Here is a 20,860-nt window from a genome sequence, read left to right on the forward strand (position 1 = left end):
GAAAAAGGGGGCCAAAGAGCAGTTCATCTTTTGAAAGCTAAATAAGGTAATTAAAGGCAAAAATAAGCAAAATATTTGTGTCACTACCATGTACCATGGTTGCATGGGAAAAGAGAAAGCACTAACGTGTTTGTGGCAGACTTAAACAATGAACAACCTTCTTTTCCATAGACCATTTGTCTATCTTGATGGCCATGCCACTTTCTTGATCACTACAGCTTTGCAAGTCTTGAAGTGAGTCCTCCAACTTCTCTTTCAAAGTCATTTTGGCCACTCTAAGTGCTCTGCAGTTCCACTTGAATTTTAAAATCACATTGCTGGTATTTTGACTGGGTTCACTCAGAATTTATAGATTAATGCGAGGAGAATTAACATCATAGTAATATTGAGAAAACAGAGTCCAGAAATAAACAGATAAATGACCTCATTATTTGTTGATTCCTTATTTGAGAATATGCCTACTTGTTAAAATTTATTTGCAGACCCCAAAATCAGTATTTGCGGTGATTTCATGGTCTTTAACAGGTATACACAGAGCAGTGAAGACTATGAGCAGCCCAACACCCATGAGGTTAAACAAGGCGATGCTCTGCCTTTGTACTGCAGCTTTCACACTAAGGATTCTTTTCACAGCCTGCTTAGTGCCACACTTTTTGCTCCTGTGCTTTTTGGTTGGTGACTTCTGTTTAAAATGGCCCCCAAGAAAAATGCTGAAGTGAAGCCTAGTATCCCTAAGAGTAAAAGGGCTAAGATATTCTTATGGAGAAAGTGTCTGAGTTCGATAAACTGTTATTTAACATAAGTTCATCACCTATGTATGTGTGTATTAAACCGTCAGCAAACAGACATTACTGAACTAATCCAGTAGTCATTTCTTTCAACAAAATCAGAGATTTTCCTAAAAAAAAAAAAATTTTCAAGGTTTTTAAACTGCCCAGTCACAAAAATATTCAGCCTAGTGTACCTTTAAACAAGCACAGAGGAAGTTCTATAATGTAACACTCTTAAATTTTTCTCATAAAGATCTGATTTTTAGGCAGGCTTAACTTCTCATTATAAGTCAATGTAAATCTAACATTAGATACAATAAAGCCAATCTCATATTCATCACTTATATTTACCATGTAAATGTGACCAATCCTTTCAAGGTAATGTTACCTCCCAAATCCAAAAGACTACATACCAGACATTAAGTAACCGGTCATGGACTGCTCCAGATAAGAAATAAAGACCTGTAATTCCATCAAAGGGTTGGCTCTCATTAGGAGGTCTGATAGTAGTGAACGTAAGTGATGAAACTGGTGTCGCATGTCCTGTGAAGTGCTAGAGAAAGTTAAATCTCATTTAGGAGAAGATGGATATAAAGCACTAACAAAAATTAAGAGTTCACATGTACCAAACACAATATAGATAATACATATATGAAATCAGAGCTCCAGACTAATTATTTGTGCTGTATTCCTCTCACTTTAAAAAATTTCATCTGAAAATATTTGAACATTAAAGATGTCCCTTCCAACTCCCATGACCCTATCCCATAATCTTTTTTCCCTCTATCTTTACCCTAAAGACTCACTTCATTCTACCCATTTTAAAGGGGTGCTTGGGTGCTCAGACACAGCCAAGGAATTGTAGGTCTTCATGTTACTCTCAGTGAGTCGAAACCACAATTTTAAGGCATCATCACAGCACCAAAAGTTCAGTAACCCAAGTACACTGAATCGTAAGTCTGTATCTCCACAGTTAAGTATTGTGTTAATTCTAAGCTTCCTTAGTTAAATACTAAAAGTGTACCAAATACTGGATGCAAGCTAGAAATTAAAAATTACTATCATTATTACACAATTATAATTATCAACAGAGATTTAATTCAAATTCTACTCATTTCTTCCATTTATATTCATTTTTGCAATGCATGTGAAACAGACGTATCTAATTTATTTTAACAGATTTGGAGGCTAAGTTTTGTCTATTAAAAATCTACTATTTCATATGTTTCCAAGTAACAAATCTTATAAAACAATATTCTCTTGTTCAGATTTCTGCCTTTCTCCATACTTGCTCCAGTCCACTGTTATGCTTATGACTAATTTGATCCACTCACTCTGTAGACTTCTTTGGTCTCCAAAACCCATAGTTTGATTGTTCGACCAGCTGAAAGCAACATCTTTCCATCTGGGCTGATACACAGGGAACTGACACTGCTATTATCACCTTTCCATTTGCTGTATTGAAGAGAAATAAAAACATCTCAGTAAATGGGGAGGAAACTTTACTCAGAGCAAAAACAAAAAACAAATCAGGCCTTAAAAATGCCACTTAAGATTCTAGGCCAAATGACAATCCTCCGAATTTTGAGTCAAGTAACCAACCCTGGACAGATCTCCAAGGTCCTGCCTCCCCAACAGGACAGAGAATCTGGAGAGGTACCAGGAAATGGGTAAGAGCTATGAGAGTGTACAATGGGTAGCTGTGTATCCTGTGATCCATGAGGTGGATTTTATTAATACCCAGGAAACTGGGCATGCTGGCTGGACCCCTGCAAAGCCACTGTCCCCTCCAAAGTTCCTGCATTCTCTGAAAGGTTGAGAATGTACTTAGTAGCACAAATGATCTCTTAACCTATGGTACAAAAAGGCTATTTCTATTCCAAATGCACACAGATATGCCCCCATCTGATAGAGTAAACTAAATTAGGTATAGATGATCCCTTTCTAATATCACAAATACGATTAGCAGCAAGAGTGTCTGCAGACTGTCACACACGTTAACAAACTTTTATAAGCAACAAGGAGCTTAGCCTGGCCATTCACTTATATAATAAGAAATAACAGCAGCAATTTTCCTACCAAAAAAGGTTAATTCTAAAGTGGAAAACATATTGCTCTGCTAGTCATATTGGAACTGTCAAATAACTCATTTAGAAAAACAAAACTACTCTTTTGTCTAGGCTGCCAACATGCCATCCGAACTAAGGGAGACCCGAAACTTAGGAGCACGTGAGCCACGGCCACAGTCGCCTCCGGAAACACCAGAAGGCCAAGGCAATGCAAGTACCACCACAGAATCAACTTCAAAAACATCACCCAGGGTACTCTGGGAAAGCTGGTATGAGGCAGTACCACTTAAAGAGGAACCAGGGTTTCTGCCCAACTACCAGCCATGATAAATTATGGACCCTGGTTAGTACACAGACATGGGTACATGCTGCCAAGACCAAGACTGGAGCTGCTCCTATCACTGATGTGGTGTGACTGGGTTACTACAGAGTTCTGGGGAAGGGAAAGCTCCCAAGGCAGCCTGTCTTTGTGAAGGCCAAACTCTTCAGCAGAAGAGCTAAGGTGAAGATTAAGGCTATAGGTGCAGCTTGTGTACTGGTAGCTTGAACTGACATGCTGGGAAATTCATTGAACGATAAGTGGTTTTCAAAAAACAAGAAAACCAAAATTAGATTCTTAAAATACACATACAATGACCTTTAGAAATTAAATCAAAACTGACGAAAAATAAAAAAATGTTTATGAGAATGTTTTTATAATTCTGGGGTTAGAAAAGGCCTTCCAAAGCAATTACAAATAAGGAATCACAAAGAAAAAACAAACAAACAAACAAATTTAATTAAATAAAACTTCTTACCACAAAATAAGTCATAAAAATTAAAAGCAAAAGCCTGGGGGGGAAAGATACAAAAAATAAATAGGCAACCAGGGCTCTGTAACAACCTAGAGGGGTGGGATGGGGATGGAGGTTCAAGAGGGAAGGGACATATGTATACCTAGAGCTGATTCATGTTGATACTTGGCAGAAACCAACACAATTCTATAAAGCAATTATCCTTCAATTAAAAAATAAATTTAAAATTTAAAAAAAGAATTAATACTCAGAATACATAAATATCTCTTTATACTCAAGAAAGAACTCCTAGGGACTTCCCTGGTAGTCCAGTAGCTAAGATTTCATGCTCCCAATGTGGGGGGCCTGGGTTCAATCCCTGACCAGGGAACTAGATCCCACATACTGCAAATAAGACCAGTGTAGCCAAATAAACATTTTTAGAAAGACAAATAAAGAAAAAACTCCTTGATTAAAAAAAAAACCCCAAAATAAAAACAGACAAACAAGGGCTTCCTTGGTGGTCCAGTGGTTAAGAACACACCTCCCAATGCAGGGACATGGGTTCAATCTCTGGTCTGGGAAGATACAGGCCTTGAAGCAATAAGTCCAACAGCCCTAGAACCCGTGCTCCTCAACGAGAAGCCACCACAATGAGAAGTCTGTGCAAGGCAACTTGTCAGTAAAAGTGAAAAACTCAACCTCACCAATAATCAAGGAAATGCTGCAATAATGAGCAAGAACTTTTCCTTTACTCTCGTTGGTACCAAACATTCTTGACAATTTTTCACCAAATCCCACAGCTTTAGCACTCACCTATATTCCTTATTTACTATCTGGTCATTGAATTGAGAGACTTTAAAGAAAAAAAGGACATGATCACCATCCTGACAAGCTTTCTGAATCTACTTCACCACTGAGCACTGAAAACGCCAGCATAGAGCTACCACCACCAAAGCCCGCCCCCCTCCCCATTAAGAGCTTTGCAACCTGTTAACCTCCCTCCATCAGTAGTACCTGGGAACTTGTGTGAATTCTGAAGCTCCAACCTAGACCCACTAAATCAGACCTGTAGACACAAGTAGCATAATGTGCACTTTAAAGATGGAAAAGCAATAGGAAATGTGACTGGTTCCAGAGGAGTAACCTACAATATTAACTCTGAAGGCCTCCCAACCACTTTACAAATGAGCCCAGCAACTGAGCCACACACCCACACAGGCTTTCCAATCAGCTTTTTAATGTTTCATTTTCAAAAAACAACAGGCAGTCAAGGATCTCCAGTCACTTGAAGAATGTCTTTAACATGAAAGAAACCAAAATCAAACAAAAATCAAAACACATCCTCAAGAGGGAGATGATAAGTAAAAAAAACTTAAATCCTGCACTACTTTAGAGAATTAGAAAATATTACAGGCATGAAAGAAACATGACAGAACGAAAAAGAAATATTCAAAGAACATAAAATAACTCCCAGAAGTTAATAATTTAGTTTGAGGAACTTAAAAATTCAATACAAGACTTAGAAGGTGAAATTGAAGCAATTTCCCAGGTAACTGAAGGAAAAGACAAAAGAGTTAAAATGAGAATACAGTAAGAAACTTAAAGGATTGGTCCAGGAGACACAATATCTAAATAACAGTATGCAGTATAAGAGAAAGGAGAAAGCGGGAATTAAATTATCAGATCTGTAGTACAAGAAGAATGAAAAACATGAATTCCCAGGCTAAATGGTCCCTCAAGGGCCAACACAATGCACTGACTGAAGAAAAAAATAAACAAAACACAGAATATTTCAGTGTATAAGAATAATTAACAATGAAAGCCAAAAAAATGAACCAATGCTTCAAAATCCTGGGGGAAATTATTTCCAACTCGAAGTCTGTATCTTCAAATTATTAATCAACTGTGAGGACAGAAATAAAGACACTGGAAGACATGCATGGTAAATGTATTGAGATTCTGCTTGTCTTCCAGGAAGCTACCAATTTGTGTGTGTCACCAAAAAGAAGAAATAAACCAACGAAGAGAAGAATGGGGTCTAGGAAACAGAGGTTCCATCTGACAAGATAATTTTCAAGATAATGAAAGGAAATCTCAGGATAATCACTAGAATAGAGCAGAGAAGTCCTCCAAGAAATAAATGAAACTGGAGAAAAGCCTACAAAAATTAAATTACTGATTCATCAACTGATGTGTCTGAAAATATGTGAAATTTAAACTATTGCAGGAATGAGACTGAACTAATGACAAGTATACACAAAACTAAGCAAATGAAGCAATAATACACCCCAAAATTTTGTGCCCAAAGATAATACAAACAGCAGAGTCCAAGTTTCATCTAAAACAGTATTTAGGTAGGTATAACGTGAACAATGAATATTGTTTAATCAAAGTGTGACATTACAACACTGGGGAAATGCAGATAGAAAAAGGTAGGGACTAAGAGCTAAATCCTCATCTTCCTAAAATGGAAAATAAAATCAATTAACTATAGCATAAGAATGCCAAGAATGAAACTGTAAACACAATATTGTATGAGAGAGCGTAGCTGGGTGAAAGTTTAGACTCTGATTCAACCTCTCTCTTAAGTCAAAACTGGGACGGAGACCACCTTGCAGTGTTACAAAAACAATACTGTGTATAACATGTTGAACAGTGCCTTGAACATTATCAGTCATTCCTGGAAGGACTGGCTTGGTGAACTCTCATCTAGACAGCATTTAAAAGTATAGCTGCATGGGCCCCACCCTGACCTAGTGGACAAGAATCTCCACAGGTGTCTCTTTACAACCATGAGTGTGGTTATTGGAATGCACTAAACCTCTAGGCAGATGACTCACTGCACCACCAGCCCCAAACCTTCTGTAAAATTCTAAGCCTCTCTCACCACCCCTTCTGCTGGGTCTAGCTTCTCTGCCTCTGAACTAGCTTGTCTGTTTCTGAACTAGCTCCTTCCCATACATTTTACACAGTCCTAGCAAATTGTCTTCCTAAAACATTATTTGGGTTACTCTGCTCCCATGACATTGACCTTCAGTGTCTCCTGCTTATCAAACATCTAAAACTCTAAAAAAAAGTAGTTTTAGTACAGCAGGAAAACACTGTGCCAGAATTCAAGAGAGCAAGATTAGAACTCCCCTGCCACTTATTAGTTGTAAGACTATGAGTATCATTATCCCCCTTAGGATCCTCATCTGCCTAAGTTCAACTACATTCAACAGTCCACATTCACTAAGCATCTACTATACAGTCACTCACAGGATTAGGTGCTTGAACTAGAAGATTGTCTGAGATTTTTATCAAAAACTTACGGCCAGACTCTTATACAGATACTTTGGCTCATATCCTCTACCAGCCATTATTCCCCAGCATGGCCCTCCTCTTAAATTCTACTGCTCCATTCCAAGTAAATCTTTCACTTTTCTTTCTCCTAGCCTTTGCTCCTGCCATATCTCCATGCCACATTCCTTTCCCCACCCTCAAAAAGATTCTCCTGCCCTCTTCTATCCGTCTTACCTCTCTTAAGAAGACCAGCTAAAATTCTTCTCTTCCACCAGGCCTTCCCAACACCACCCTACTCATCTGACCAGTAATTACATGCTGCTGCTACTAAGTCGCTTCAGTCATGTCCGACTCTAGCGACTCCATGGACTACAGCCCACCAGGCTCCTCCGTCCATGGGATTTTCCAGGCAAGAGTACTGGAGTGGGGTGCTATTGCCTTCTCCGAATTACATGCTACCTTATGGCATCTCTTATGCAGTTATTTTACTCCTGTACCGTTATTTATGTATTAAAATCCTCTTTTATGTATTATGTATTTTTATGTATCTAATACATAGACTTTTATGTATTAAAATCCTCTATGTCCAATTTGATTAAAAATTCCTTGAAAACAGTCTATAACCTTACCAATGTCTACATTCCCCATTGTATCCAATACCCAACTTTACTTATATCAAGAATACAGCCATGATTTGTCAAAACATTAATGCATTCCCAAATAGGCATCGAGCTATCCCAAAAGTATCAATGTTACTCACCACTTTACTTTGCATGTCTGTGTGTTCCATTCCACAATATGTTTATCATCTGAACAACTATACAAACAGCCATTGTCTTGATGCCACTGTATGCAATTGACTCTGTTGTCATGTCCGCCATTCTGCAGATTTTTTAAAAAAAGTTTAAAAAAAAAAAAAGCTCATCCGGTATAATGTATAATATGCACCCTAGATTCATTACTGAACACTTAACTAAAATGTTAGGCCTTAACCTAATAAAAAGGCCTACCCATTAACCTAATTAAAATGAGTATCCATTTCCAACATTAAAAATGAGATAAATCTGCTATAACTTTATCAAATATTAACTTTCTCTTCCCCTCTGCTGGAAAAACATACATCATAAGTCAAAGTCCTAAATGCCTGCTGCTTTTGATAGGAATGCCAGCACTAAGCATGATAAAATACTTCATGCATAGTGGCAATAGTCTGGGACACCTGAGTGAACTAGTAAAGTCAAATCTTAAAGGGTTTAAAGTCAGCACTTAAGGTAAAATTCACTTCTAGTTAAAACTATCCTTGAAAATCCCTTTACAAAAAAAGTACCAAACACTCTCTCAATTTTAAAAATCATTGTTTCTTCAGGGAAACATTGAATGTTTCCATGTGTCACAGCTCATACCATACAGATGTAAGTTTAAATATACTTAGCATAGCAAAATGCTTGCTTACTCAGAGGCACCGCATAGAAATGGACACATTAACTGCGGAAAGACAAGTTCAAGTCTCCCATCTAACACATCCCAGAACAAGCTCATTCAGCAGAGTAAGGTGTTAAATCTTAGGATAAAACCTACTCTCTGAGCAATTACTGTTTTTTCACTCTTTCCACCTAAATTCACATTAATTAAATATACATACAATGAATCATGACTGTATACATATCTACGCTAAGCATAAAGGTAAACTCACTACTACTATCATACAGACTGCTCCCACCAAAAAAGAAAAATAATTTTAAATGTTAAATTCAATTACTTCCCTTCCTTCCTAACAGCTATCTACTCAAAGCCCTACTTCATAACCGCACACAAAAAACTGAACAAAGGATATGAACGGATAAATTCCACTGAAAGAACTCAGTAAGAAATTTTTTAAAAAATTTTCAGTAAGTAATCCAAGAGATACAAAGCAAAACAAAGCAACATTTTCAGTGTGTTCATCTACCTATTTTTCAGCACTGTAATATCCATCCTGGTGAGGCTACAGTGAAAACGACACTATCGCATGTCGCTAGAGGGCCAGCATACCTTTTTGGAAAGCATCTAGCAACTGTCCACTCATTCATTCATTTACTCATTCAACAAACATTGACTCAATACCAATTACTTCTAATAAACTCATTCCTTGCCAAAGGTTTATATATAATCCTGCAAGGTATCAAAATGACCTAAAAAGGAGTTCAAGCCTCCATCAGTATCACGTCTGTAACTGACTGAAACAGTACCACCGTGTACCCAATGGTAGGTCCCTGCTGATCACAGAAGACTGACCAAATCAAAAGATGGGATCCGGGGTATAGTGGGGTAAAAGCAAACATGAGGCCTACACTCAACTTGCAGAGGAAGGAGGAACGAAGGGAGTGTCCCTTTACATATACTTCTGAAAGTTTTTATTTCATTTGTATATTATTTTTACAGTATTTAATATAAAAACAAGTGATATATTTTTAAATGCAGATTTAACAATCAAATAAAAATTTTCACCTATTAAATAAGTTTGGGTTTTTGGTTGGTCTCATTGTTGTTTTAATAGAATAATCAATGATGACAAAAACATTGCTGAAACACAGGTACCCTGCCACCACTGAGACAAGGACAAATTAGGAAAACTTTCAGAAAAAATTTATACTATGTATAAAAACACCTAACACACACCTTGGACTCATTAGTTATAGATTAGTAATTGTGGGAACCCATGTAAGAAAAAAAAGTTTTATAACAAAAAAATCAGAAACTACCTCAATGGTCAGTAACACCACCAAGGGACTATCCAATTTATAGGACTTTAGGCAACTAGGTCTGAACAAATATAAAAATTACTCAAGCTGTAATATAATGGGAAGTATCAGGATACAAAATAGACTGACTAAAACTATCAACAGAGGATCTCTCATTGATAAATTTAGGTACGTGGGGGGGGGTGGTTCAGGATGGGTGACACATGAACACCCATGGCTGATTCATGTCAATGTATGGAAAAACCACTATAATACTGTAAATAATTAGCCTCCAATTAAAATAAATTAATTTTTAAAATTTAGGTACAATTTTTTTCCCTTTCTAACTTCAGGTATTCCAAATTACTATGGATAGATGTTACTTAAAAGAGAAAACAGTCTTTTATTTATAAATACAGAAAGCATTCCTATATACAGATAGAAATTAAGTGAACATCAAAAGCATACTGTAATAGGTAACAGTCTGAAACAAATCATGCCAATTAAGTTACTGTCTGGCAGCACCAAGCCCACATCTCTCTGCTCTGGATGCTGGGGCTGGGGCTCTGCAAACCCCATTTCTGCTTTGCTAGTGGGATCATTAGTGGGCTCCAGACCAAGGGACTTATTACCTTCCTGTCTCCCAGTTTGCATCACCCCAGCGTTTCTTCAACCCAGCAGGAGCAATCCTTTCAGCAGCAGCTGAACTTAAGATGCAGTTTTTTCAACACTTGGAGAACCTGTCTCATCAGCTCCTTTCAAAGATACCAGCAGCCAGCTAGGGCCCACTCCCTCCTCCCAGAAGTCTGGACCTCAAGTCCATAGGGCCAATCTCCCTCGACAGACATCATCTGTACAGAGAGCAACATCTGCTTCACAAAGGTCTGAGTTTCAGCAACAATCTCACAGCTTCCCTTGTTCCCGAGCCCTGGACGTGGTGTGCTCCTTCCTTCAGCTACTGTCTGCGATACCCAGAATTCTTCTTATCCTTTCTTATTTTAAGCCTACGCAACAGTTCTTCACACTCTTCATATTCTGACCTATAATAGTGACAAGGTTACCTAGCACAGCTATTATCAAATATTACTGTTCAAAATTTTAAATATGGAAGGGGCAGAAAATGCCCTTATACTACAGATCCTATAGCATATCCTGAACTGCTTTGTTTTTCATAATCAGTTTCCCAACATCACTCTTTTACATAAAACACACATACAGATAGGTACTTACTATCAATTTACTGTGTAATTCTCCTTTTACTGTACTGTATAATAAAATACTACCAACTGCTGTACCAAGAGCCAACAAGTCAGCCTGGTTACTTGTTACTATAGCTTCTGATTTCCTTTTTTTCCTCTGTGGACCTTCCTGGGGGGAAAAAAAGACAATTTTTTATTTTATTATTTCAAACACTGAACCATCATTAATGCATAAATGCAAATGCCCTTGAGCCCACAAATGAAATGTGCCTGCTTCTAAAAAATGTTTTTTTAAAGTGGAGATGGGATTTGCTCTCAGATGATTTCTTTTTCACTACTTAGAGTATAATCACTCCACAGGAAGAACTTCTAATACCTGTCCCTGTCTCCTACCTCTGAAATAGGAGAACTTAGAATGCTCTTGGTAGGGTTCTAAGGGCTCCAAGCAGCCTGTTTTCGACTTCTCAGAAACCAACCATTCCCAACAAGTCCAAGCGAAGTCTCCACTCCGAAGCAAAAAGATTACAGATCCATATACAAGCAGCCAATACTTTCCCCTTTACCCACAAAATCTTTCCTTGCCTTGTGGCTTCATTTTCAGGAAATGGGATTCAAATATTTTTACATTTATAAACATACAATTACTTCAATTTGAGTCAAAAAATAGTTGAACTCTCAGAGAAGCGCAAAGCACACATCAGAGAAGTTGCTCCAGTGACTGATTAAGGGTCAATCTGAAAGTTCCATGCTCTGTTTGTGATTAGTGTCAAAGAGTCCAAGCCTTCTTTGACTTACTTCAAAAAATGAAAGTAAAAAAAAAAAAAATGAAACTAACAGCTTCTATCTGTCCATCAAGAAGACAACCAGTGCGTACAACTTCAGAGTACTATTTTAGAGTTTATAATGCCAAATAATAATTTATAATTTTGTAACTTTTCTTCCATATATTTATAATTTTTTAAAATTAAAGCTTGTTAGCCTATGTTTTAACATAAATTCTGAGAAATCCATTCTTTTCATGTAAAACAGACCAAAACCATAAAAAAGATAACTTTTTTTTTCAATACTGCAAGATCTTTGCTCTACAGCACATAAAAAGCAGTTCACGATACATAAAATCTGCCCAACCCAAAAAACCACCAAGGAAACTGATGTTAGCAGTACACAGACTATCAAGGAGGAGATTTATAAGGCATTTTCCTCTTTTTCTCCTCTTAGTTATCCTACAGAGATGTTACATTTGAAGAATTTGATTCACTGGACATACTAAGTCAACAAAAAATTGAAAGATTTAACAAAAAATAAGATATCTTTAAATATGGAAAAAATAATGCACATTTTACAAGTCTTGAGAAATGTATTACATTAATAAACCCAAAAGAGAAGTTAAAATTAAGAGTCAAAGTCTAAGTCTGATGGTCTCATCAGTAACATTTAATTTGACTGAACACTAAACTCAATCAAGAACTGTCCCAAGCTCCACCTTCAGTTACATGAATTTCTAAAGGCACCTCTGAATGATCCCAGAGGGCAAATGTGGCTTCTGCGTAAGGTTATGAACACAGACACCAATTTCAGGCAAGGGAAGCAGGGGAAAGTGTACCAACCTAATACTACCTCATCAGAAAACTCTTCTCTGAAAGATTCTAGAAAGTATTTCTTCTATTCTTGGTTTTCCTTAAATCAAACTAAAATTACCTACACTGAGGTTTCTAACGTGTGGAACATGGGCTGATCCAAATATGTGTATGTTTTTCTGTAGATATGCATCTGCATTAAAAAGCACAAAGAGGGCTTCCCTGGTGGCTCAGTGGTAAAGAATCCGGCTACCAATGCAGGAGACACAGGTTCAATCCCTGGCCCAGGAAGATCTCACATGCCACAGCGCAACTAAAGCCTGTGGCCCCAAGTACTGAGCCTGTGCTCCAGAGCCCCAGAGCCCCAGCTACTGAAGTCGGCATGCCCTAGAGCCTGTGCTCCACAACAAGAGAAGTCACCCCAATGAGAAGCCCACGCACCACAACCAGAGAAAAGCCTGGGCAGTAACAAAGGCCCAGCACAGCCAAAAACAGATAAATTATTTTTTTTAAAGCACAAAGAAATTTTAGAAATTAAACATTAACATTCAAAACCCTCATTTACCTATCAGCAAAATCTCCATTTTGGGGAGAAGCAAGCGAAGGCTAGTGGTAGGAATATTACAGAAATTATGCCCAATTTTGAGGATCATTGGTCTAAACCTAAATAATAATCCAATTAGTTAACCTCAAACAACTAACAACTCACATAAGTTTTCTCCAAGTTGGGTGATCTTTTTAAAAACTAACTTCTCATTCAATAGGATGCGTATGTCCAAACAAGTAACACATGCAACCAGATAAGTTTATATAACCAATGTGTGTTTCAGTGAAACCTAATATTTTAACGATGGTGTGATCACTCACCTAGAGCCAGACATCCTGGAATGTGAAGTCAAGTGGGCCTTAGGAAGCATCACTAGGAACAAAGCTAGTGGAGGTGATGGAATTCCAGTTGAGTTATTTCAAATCCTAAAAGATGATGCTGTGAAAGTGCTGCACTCAATATGCCAGCAAATTTGGATAACTCAGCAGTGGCCACAGGACTGGAAAAGGTCAGTTTTCACTTCAATCACAAAGAAAGGCAATGCCAAAGAATGCTCAAACTACTGCACAATTACACTCATCTCACACGCTAGTAAAGTAATGCTCAAAATTCTCCAAGCCAGGCTTCAGCAATACGTGAACCACGAACTTCCAGATGTTCAAGCTGGACTTAGAAAATGCAGAGGAACCAGAGATCAAATTGCCAACATCCGCTGGATCATCAAAAAAGCAAAAGAGTTCCAGAAAAACATCTATTTCTGCTTTATTATTGATTATGCCAAAGCCTTTGACTGTGTGGATCACAATAAACTGTAGAAAATTCTGAAAGAGATGGGAATACCAGACCACCTGACCTGCCTCTTGAGAAATTTGTATGCAGGTCAGGAAGCAATAGTTAGAACTGGACATGGAACAACAGACTGGTTCCAAATAGGAAAAGGAGTACGTCAAGGCTGTATATTGTCACCCTGCTTATTTAACTTCTATGCAGAGTACATTATGAGAAACGCCAGGAGAAATATCATTAACCTCAGATATGCAGATGACACCACCTTTATGGCAGAAAGTGAGGAGGAACTAAAAAGCCTCTTGATGAAAGTGAAAGAGGAGAGTGAAAAAGTTGGCCTAAAGCTCAACATTCATAAAACAAAGATCATAGTATCTGGTCCCATCACTTCATGGGAAATAGATTGGAAAACAATGGAAACAGTGTCAGTATTCTTGGGGGTTCCAAAATCACTGCAGATGGTGATTGCAGCCATGAAATTAAAAGATGCTTACTCCTTGGAAGTTATGACCAACCTAGATAGCATATTTAAAAACAGAGACATTACTTTGCCAACAAAGGTCTGTCTAGTCAAGGCTATGGTTTTTCCAGTGGTCATGTATGGATGTGAGAGTTGGACTATGAAGAAAGCTGAGTGCTGAAAAATTGATGCGTTTGAACTGTGGTGCTGGAGAAGACTCCTGCGAGTCCCTTGGACTGCAAGGAGATCCAACAAGTCCATCTTAAAGGAGACCAATCCTGGGTGTTCATTGGAAGGACTGATGCTGAGGCTGAAACTCCAATACTTTGGCCACACTCATTGGAAAAGACTCTGATGCTGGGAGGGATTGGGGGCAGGAGAAGGGGATGACAGAGGATGAGATGGCTGGATGGCATTACCGACTCGACAGACGTGAGTCTGAGTGAACTCCGGGAGTTGGTGATGGACAGGGAGGCCAGGCATGCTGTGATTCACGGGGTCGCAAAGAGTCGGACACGACTAAGCGACTGAACTGAACTGAATATTTTAACCCCATTACTATATACTTCTGAAATCAAGAGTGTAATGGGACTAATGATTATAGATCATGACAGACTTCTGTTGGCATTTTCTATTAGAACCTATTATTTCTGTGATCAAAAATTTCAATGACTCCTCAGAGAAGAGTAAATCAAAAAAACAACTGTTTGGCATTCAAAAGCATCCACAATTTCCCTCCAGCCCACCTTTTCTAGTCTCATTTCCAATTCCATCCTTACATTACACTCCCTAGTCAAGAATGTGTGTTAGTTACTCAGTTGTGTCCGACTCTTTGCAAGCCCATGGACTGTAGTCTGTCAGGCTCCTCTGTCCATGGAGTTCTCTGGGCAAGAATACTTGAGTGGGTTGCCATTCCCTTCTCCAGGGGATCTTCTCAACCCAGGGATCTAACCCGGATCTGCTGCACTGCAGGCAGATTCTTTACCATCTGAGCCACCAGAGTCACGAATACACTTTCCCATTGGCTTGTCCCTCCTTTTGGAGAGAACTTTTTCTACCCATCTCAAATTTCAATTTGGTTAAAAAAAAAAAAAACTCGATCCATGCTTCAGGGTCGACCTCAAATACGTTCTCTCCACAAAAATCTCCTCTTTCTCTTAAGACTCAAGTCATACTCTGCTTTGCATTACAGACACAGTATATCTGAATTGTCTTTATTTCTTCTTTAATGTCTTAGTCATACTGCTTTGTTTCATGTCATGTGCATGTTAATGACATGTGTAAATATATAAAGTAATGGAAAAGGTAGGCTAAAAATTTAGTTCATCTATCTGTAATCAGTAAATCTGAGTTTCAGGGAATTTCCTGGTGGTTCCATGGTGAGGACTCTGGCACTTTCACTGCTGGACTCCAGTTCAATCCCTGGTCAGGGAACTAACATCCAACAAGCCACACGAAGCGTGGGGAAAAAAAAAGAGAGAGAAGAAAATCTGAGCTCCAGAAGGTACCAGGAATGAAGACCAAAAGGATAGGGTCTATTACTTAGACTACAGAGTCTTTGCCAATGTGAAAGGCTGGCTGAGGTAAGCAATAAATGCAAACAACAGTCTCAAGAAAGCCGTGTTTGATCTAGAAGGCAATCGGAAGGCTGAGTGAGAATCTGCATGTGCATGATTCATAAAAGCAAGGCATGGTACAGATGTGAAGACAGAGAGAAAAAGCACAACCAGGTGATGAGAAGTCTGATTTTGATCAATTAAGCACTGACTTTTTAGGCTGAGATCCTAGAGTAAGAAGAGTTTACATACATACACACTCATAAAAACATGTGTGTATACAGCTGAAACAAGTTTCACCAAAAAACTTAAACTTTACTATGCAAAATACACTCTACATTGTCTATGCCATTTCTGTAATGCTATCACAATCCACTAAATCTATTTCACAATCCACTAATAGTTCAAAACCTATTTTTGAGAAATACTGACCTCTAGTCACTGAAAATCATGGCAAAGTTTCAAGTTTCATTCTGCAATTGGTCTCCTATGCCACCATTTCTTGGCCTATTTTAGCTGTCCCTTACTCTGGCAAATGCTCAAATTTCATGGGTAACAACGAATAAAATGTGTGCATTTTACATGTAATTACATACAGTATGTACATCAAAAATAAATCTTAATTTATTTCTGCCAATAAGATCTAATACGCAAACCTTACTCTTTTTAAGTCTAAACACTGGAGAGACCTTAGGACAGAGCATTATATCGTAACATAAGTAAACTGTGCTTCTTCTCTAAGGGTTAGGACTGGGGTTGCTCAGGTCTTTCCCAGAAACATGCTTAATGCTACTGTGCCTGCCCTGTCCAAAGCCTGAAATGCCATGTGCTTCATTCAATAAGCACTAAGCTATGCAGGGTCATTTTAATTGCAGTGACAGCAAAGCAACATAAATGCATTTACTGTGGTAGCCAGTCCGTTTCTTCAGGACTTATCAGCAGTTAAGGAAGGAAAAACTGAAAAGTTTGGATCTTAAAGGAGCAATGAAATAGCAGGTGGCTCAGCCACTTAATGTGTGCCTCTGGCATATCATCTAACATCTCAGCCTTAAACACATAAACCTGAGACTCTAAAAAAAGCGTTCACCCAGTCCATCAACCTGTCTCCTTGCATGTTCCTCATCATCATTTGCGGTCCTCTTCCTCCAGGCTCCATCACTGAAATAAAATGCTTAGCTACATAATACATACAAAAAAGTCCTAAAGACCACTGTGACAAAGATGCCAAGAATTATCATCATTTTGTGACCAAAAACAAGCAGCAACAGTCTAATTTTTCTAAAAATTTATGAACCACTGCTTTAACTCCTGTCACCCAAGAAACCCAGCACCAAATCGTTTTTCTCCACTAATAAGTGTAATGTCACCAAAATTTGTCCTTGGGTGGCAAACTGCCAATTACTAAGCCAGAGAATACTCCTATAAAATAATATAAATCTACAATAAAAGCTTACGAAAACATGTTAGAACTTAAGTGGCAAGGATCATAACCCAGGGACCTGGGAGCAAAGGTAGAAAATGAAGATTTGCAGCAACCACTATCTTTAAAAATCACCTGACTTTACAATTTTACGAAGTACACATGCAAGTGTAATACAGGAAAATTGCTTCTCTTCCTAATTTTCAAGTGAAATTGATGCTCCACGAGAATACAATCCCAAGATGAACACTGGATATCTCTACATTGCTCCCAGTTCGCAATTCTATGACTCAAGATCTAAGGTTCAAGTAAGAGCACTGGATCAGCAGTCAATGCCCTCGACTCTAATGGCCACAACTACTTCACTGGTTATTAAGGCTTCGGTGAAGTCAGTTAAACGTTCTTAGTTCTGACTCTCAAGTTTTTAAAAATGTGACTTTAGGGTATTTTATAGAGTCAGCTGGCTAAAGTGAGAGCATACGAGTAAATGGATACTGAAGCCTGTAAGAACTTTTTTTAATGCAGCCTGACTCTTTTTCAAGGAGGCCTCCAAAAGTAAAGTGACTTGCTCAATGTGACAAAACAAGTTTGGTTCATGGGTATGAAACCAAACCCATTTTTCTACCGTATCATTGTGCTATAAACAATCCCAAACTGATTTTAACAGTAAGTTTAAGACTAGGTAAAAGTTTTATTCTTCAGACATATGATTGCAAGGCAAGAGAAAATCAAGTGGGTGACAAATGTCTGCCAGCCTAATAGTAACGATTTGTTGCTCATAATGAAGAGCTGAGCTCTAAACACTGGTATTCTAGTCCTGGTTCTATTTTTGGTGTTTTTCAAGTCGCTTGATTTTCCAAAACCTGGTTCTTCTTCCTGAACAAAGCAAAAAGTTAGTTTTTAATCTACCGTGCAGGACTAACCATGCAAATAAGAGACAGTAACAATTAATACTTGCGGCACTTACACACCAGGAACTACTCTAGACGTTTTAGGCATCATTAAGTAATACTAACCTTCACAACCACTCTTGAGGTGAGCACTATTATTCCTATTTTACAAATGAGGAACTAGAGGCACAAATACAAAGACACCAAGCCTGGATTCGAGGCCAGGAGTTTAGTTTGGGTCCTTGCATCTAATCATTGCTCCACATTTCCTATCACCATAGGGAGGCCAGGAGTTTAGTTTGGGTCCTTGCATCTAATCATTGCTCCACATTTCCTATCACCATAGGAACTATTATCATTTACAAGACTGTTAAAAAACACAAATAACCTGGTGTACGAGACAGCTGATGTATAGAACAGTCTTATGGACTCTGTGGGAGAGGGAGAGGGTGGGAAGATTTGAGAGAATGACATTGAAACATGTAAAATATCATATAAGAAACGAGTTGCCAGTCCAGGTTCGATGCATGATACTGGATGCTTGGGGCTAGTGCACTGGGACCACCCAGAGGGATGGTATGGGGAGGGAGGAGGGAGGAGGGTTCAGGATGGGGAACACATGTATACCTGTGGCGGATTCATTTTGATATTTGGCAAAACTAATACAATTACGTAAAGTTTAAAAATTATATAAAATTAAAAATATACATTCAAAAAAAAAACACAAACACAGAAATCTGAAAAGGAGAAATATGCAAAGTGCTGTAATCTTGATGACAACTGTGATTTTTTTAAGTCCTAGTTTTGTGCACTGATACGGCTTCTTTAATAGTCAATCGGAGTTACTTCATCTAGAAAGTATAAAAACCTAGCTTAATATCTGAAAAATATCTAAGCATACTCATGCAAAGTGTAACAAATTAGTTATATCCCGACGTTCAACCTAAAAAGTTAGAGGAAAGTTTCCTGGAATAGTCAGAGGGAGTTAAGATCTGTACCAAACAGTTGTTGTTTTTTTTCCCCTTTTTAGTGCATTTGTGTTTAAACACTTTTTAAGGTTGAAACAGAGTGTTAGCTAAACCCCACACAGGTCAATACTGACATTTTCAAATCATACTGCACTGATCCGGGCTGGCTACCTTATAGGTGCAGTACCCACGTGCGTCTGAGTTAGTGCAGACGTAGTCGAGTGACTCAAAAGTGAATGGCATCTTACCTGAGATGGGTCCCTAAGAGTGAAAAGCTTTCCCTAACTCAGCAGTAGCCCCGTCTAAGAGAAACTTCACTTGGACTCATGTTCGTTAAGCTACAATTTCACTTTACCTCCATGTCTTAATGCAGACTTCAGACTTGGGGAAAAGGGGATGTATCAAGGGCGAGGCGTGCAGATGTTAAAATTTTAAAAGCAAGAAGGTTCAAATGGCTAAGAATGGAACCCAGGCTGGGAAAGTTAGGACTTTCAAGAGTCTCACATCCTAGACGTGGGAGAGAACACGTGGTGAGCCGGCACCCAAGCGGGGGGGGGGGCGGTGGATGGGGGTGTCCGGAAGCAAGGAAACAGACTTGTTCATTTTAACTGCCCAAAGCAAAGTCGATGAGCTCGGTAAGGGTCGGAGAATAGTACTGCCCCAAAGCGGGGCTCTGTCAAAACCCACAGTTCTGAAGAGCGCAAGCCAAGAGAACCGGCCGGGCGGCAGGAAGCCGCCCCTGGGGGGCCTGGGGCCTCGGCGAATATGGCGGCCCCGGCGACGAGAGGCCCAGACAGCACGGAGCCCACCGGTAGGGCTCAAGTCCACTGCCCGTCGGATCTGGCCGCACCCGTTCTCTCTGCCCTCTGGACAGGCCGCGCACGGGGGTGGCGGCGTGGGCCCACCCTGCGCCGCCACTGCGCTCGGTGCCTCCTCGCTCCGGGCCTCCGAGGGCCACGCGCGATGCCAGACCGCGCGCCGCCGGGCCGGGGGGCAATAATGCCGAGCCTGGGAGAGTGCCCGCCCCGCGCCGTTCTGCTCACTTTACCTTGGCCTGCAGCCTCGCTGGCGCCCAGGCCAGGCAGGTGCAGGTACCGCTGAGGTGCGCGGAAGGCACGTACTCCTGGTGTAGCCGGTTGTTGGCTGTCTCCCACACTCGCAGGTGACCATCGGCAGACGCTAAAGCGAAATAGGCCTGGCTCTGCGGGGAGAAAGCGCAGGGGACCCCCGCGGGGGACAGGGGGTCGGCAACACCACCGCCACCCGCCGCCATTGCTGCTCTTGCTCCGCGGCAGCCACGTGTTCGGCCCTGCGCAGGCGCATCGGGGAGAGGCGGGGCCTGGAGGGAGGAAGTGGGGCGGAGGGAGTTCAGGGAGCAGAGGGAGTATCTCTTCGAGATGCGAGCGAGCGTTGGACCGCCTACCCATGGACGGTGGCCCGGTGGGCTCAGTGCTAATTTGTTATGGAGACGAGTGAGTGGAGGAGAATGACAGGACTCTGGCCTTAAAAAAAAAAAGGAAAAGGTGTTTTTTGTTTTAATTTAAATAACATGATTGAACGAGATGTTTGAAACAAGCGTTCAGCTATAATTCCGTGATTGTGACAACACTTTCCATTTTTCCTTATCCACTTAAAATCTGTAATCCTGCTCACATTAATAATCTATTCAGTCATAATAGTATTAAAGTAAAGGGAGAGTCTTTTCAGTCTTCTTTGGTCAAGATTTATCCCATGTTACCGCACCAAATGTTCAGTTTTTAATGTCTCCATAACATTTCACCAAATTTCTGATTCAAGAAATGTCAGGTACTATTCAGCCACACAGAATTTATTGATCAGC

The 20,860-nt window shown here is 39.6% G+C and overlaps 1 protein-coding gene, 1 non-coding gene and 1 pseudogene across 2 annotated transcripts in view; 1 reads left to right on the plus strand and 2 right to left on the minus strand.

Moving 5' to 3' along the window:
* Positions 1-20,328, minus strand: part of WDR43 (WD repeat domain 43) — a 39,135-nt gene extending 18,807 nt beyond the window's left edge. The window contains exons 1-5 of the mRNA XM_019970488.2: positions 20,069-20,328; positions 10,848-10,985; positions 7,658-7,779; positions 2,105-2,225; positions 1,184-1,323 (exon numbers count right to left, since the gene is read on the minus strand). Of these exons, the coding sequence (XP_019826047.2) occupies positions 1,184-1,323; positions 2,105-2,225; positions 7,658-7,779; positions 10,848-10,985; positions 20,069-20,293 (746 nt within the window). The 5' untranslated portion in view covers positions 20,294-20,328. The remainder of the gene's footprint in view (positions 1-1,183; positions 1,324-2,104; positions 2,226-7,657; positions 7,780-10,847; positions 10,986-20,068) is intronic.
* On the minus strand, positions 1,608-1,692 carry LOC139186000 (small nucleolar RNA SNORD53/SNORD92). Its single transcript, XR_011569577.1, has one exon. It is a non-coding gene; the product is annotated as a small nucleolar RNA SNORD53/SNORD92 (small nucleolar RNA).
* On the plus strand, positions 2,960-3,386 carry LOC139185810 (large ribosomal subunit protein uL15-like; annotated as a pseudogene).
* Positions 20,329-20,860: the final 532 nt, after the last annotated feature.

The sequence above is a fragment of the Bos indicus genome, chromosome 11 (assembly GCF_029378745.1).
Source record: "Bos indicus isolate NIAB-ARS_2022 breed Sahiwal x Tharparkar chromosome 11, NIAB-ARS_B.indTharparkar_mat_pri_1.0, whole genome shotgun sequence".
Taxonomy (NCBI): domain Eukaryota; kingdom Metazoa; phylum Chordata; class Mammalia; order Artiodactyla; family Bovidae; genus Bos; species Bos indicus.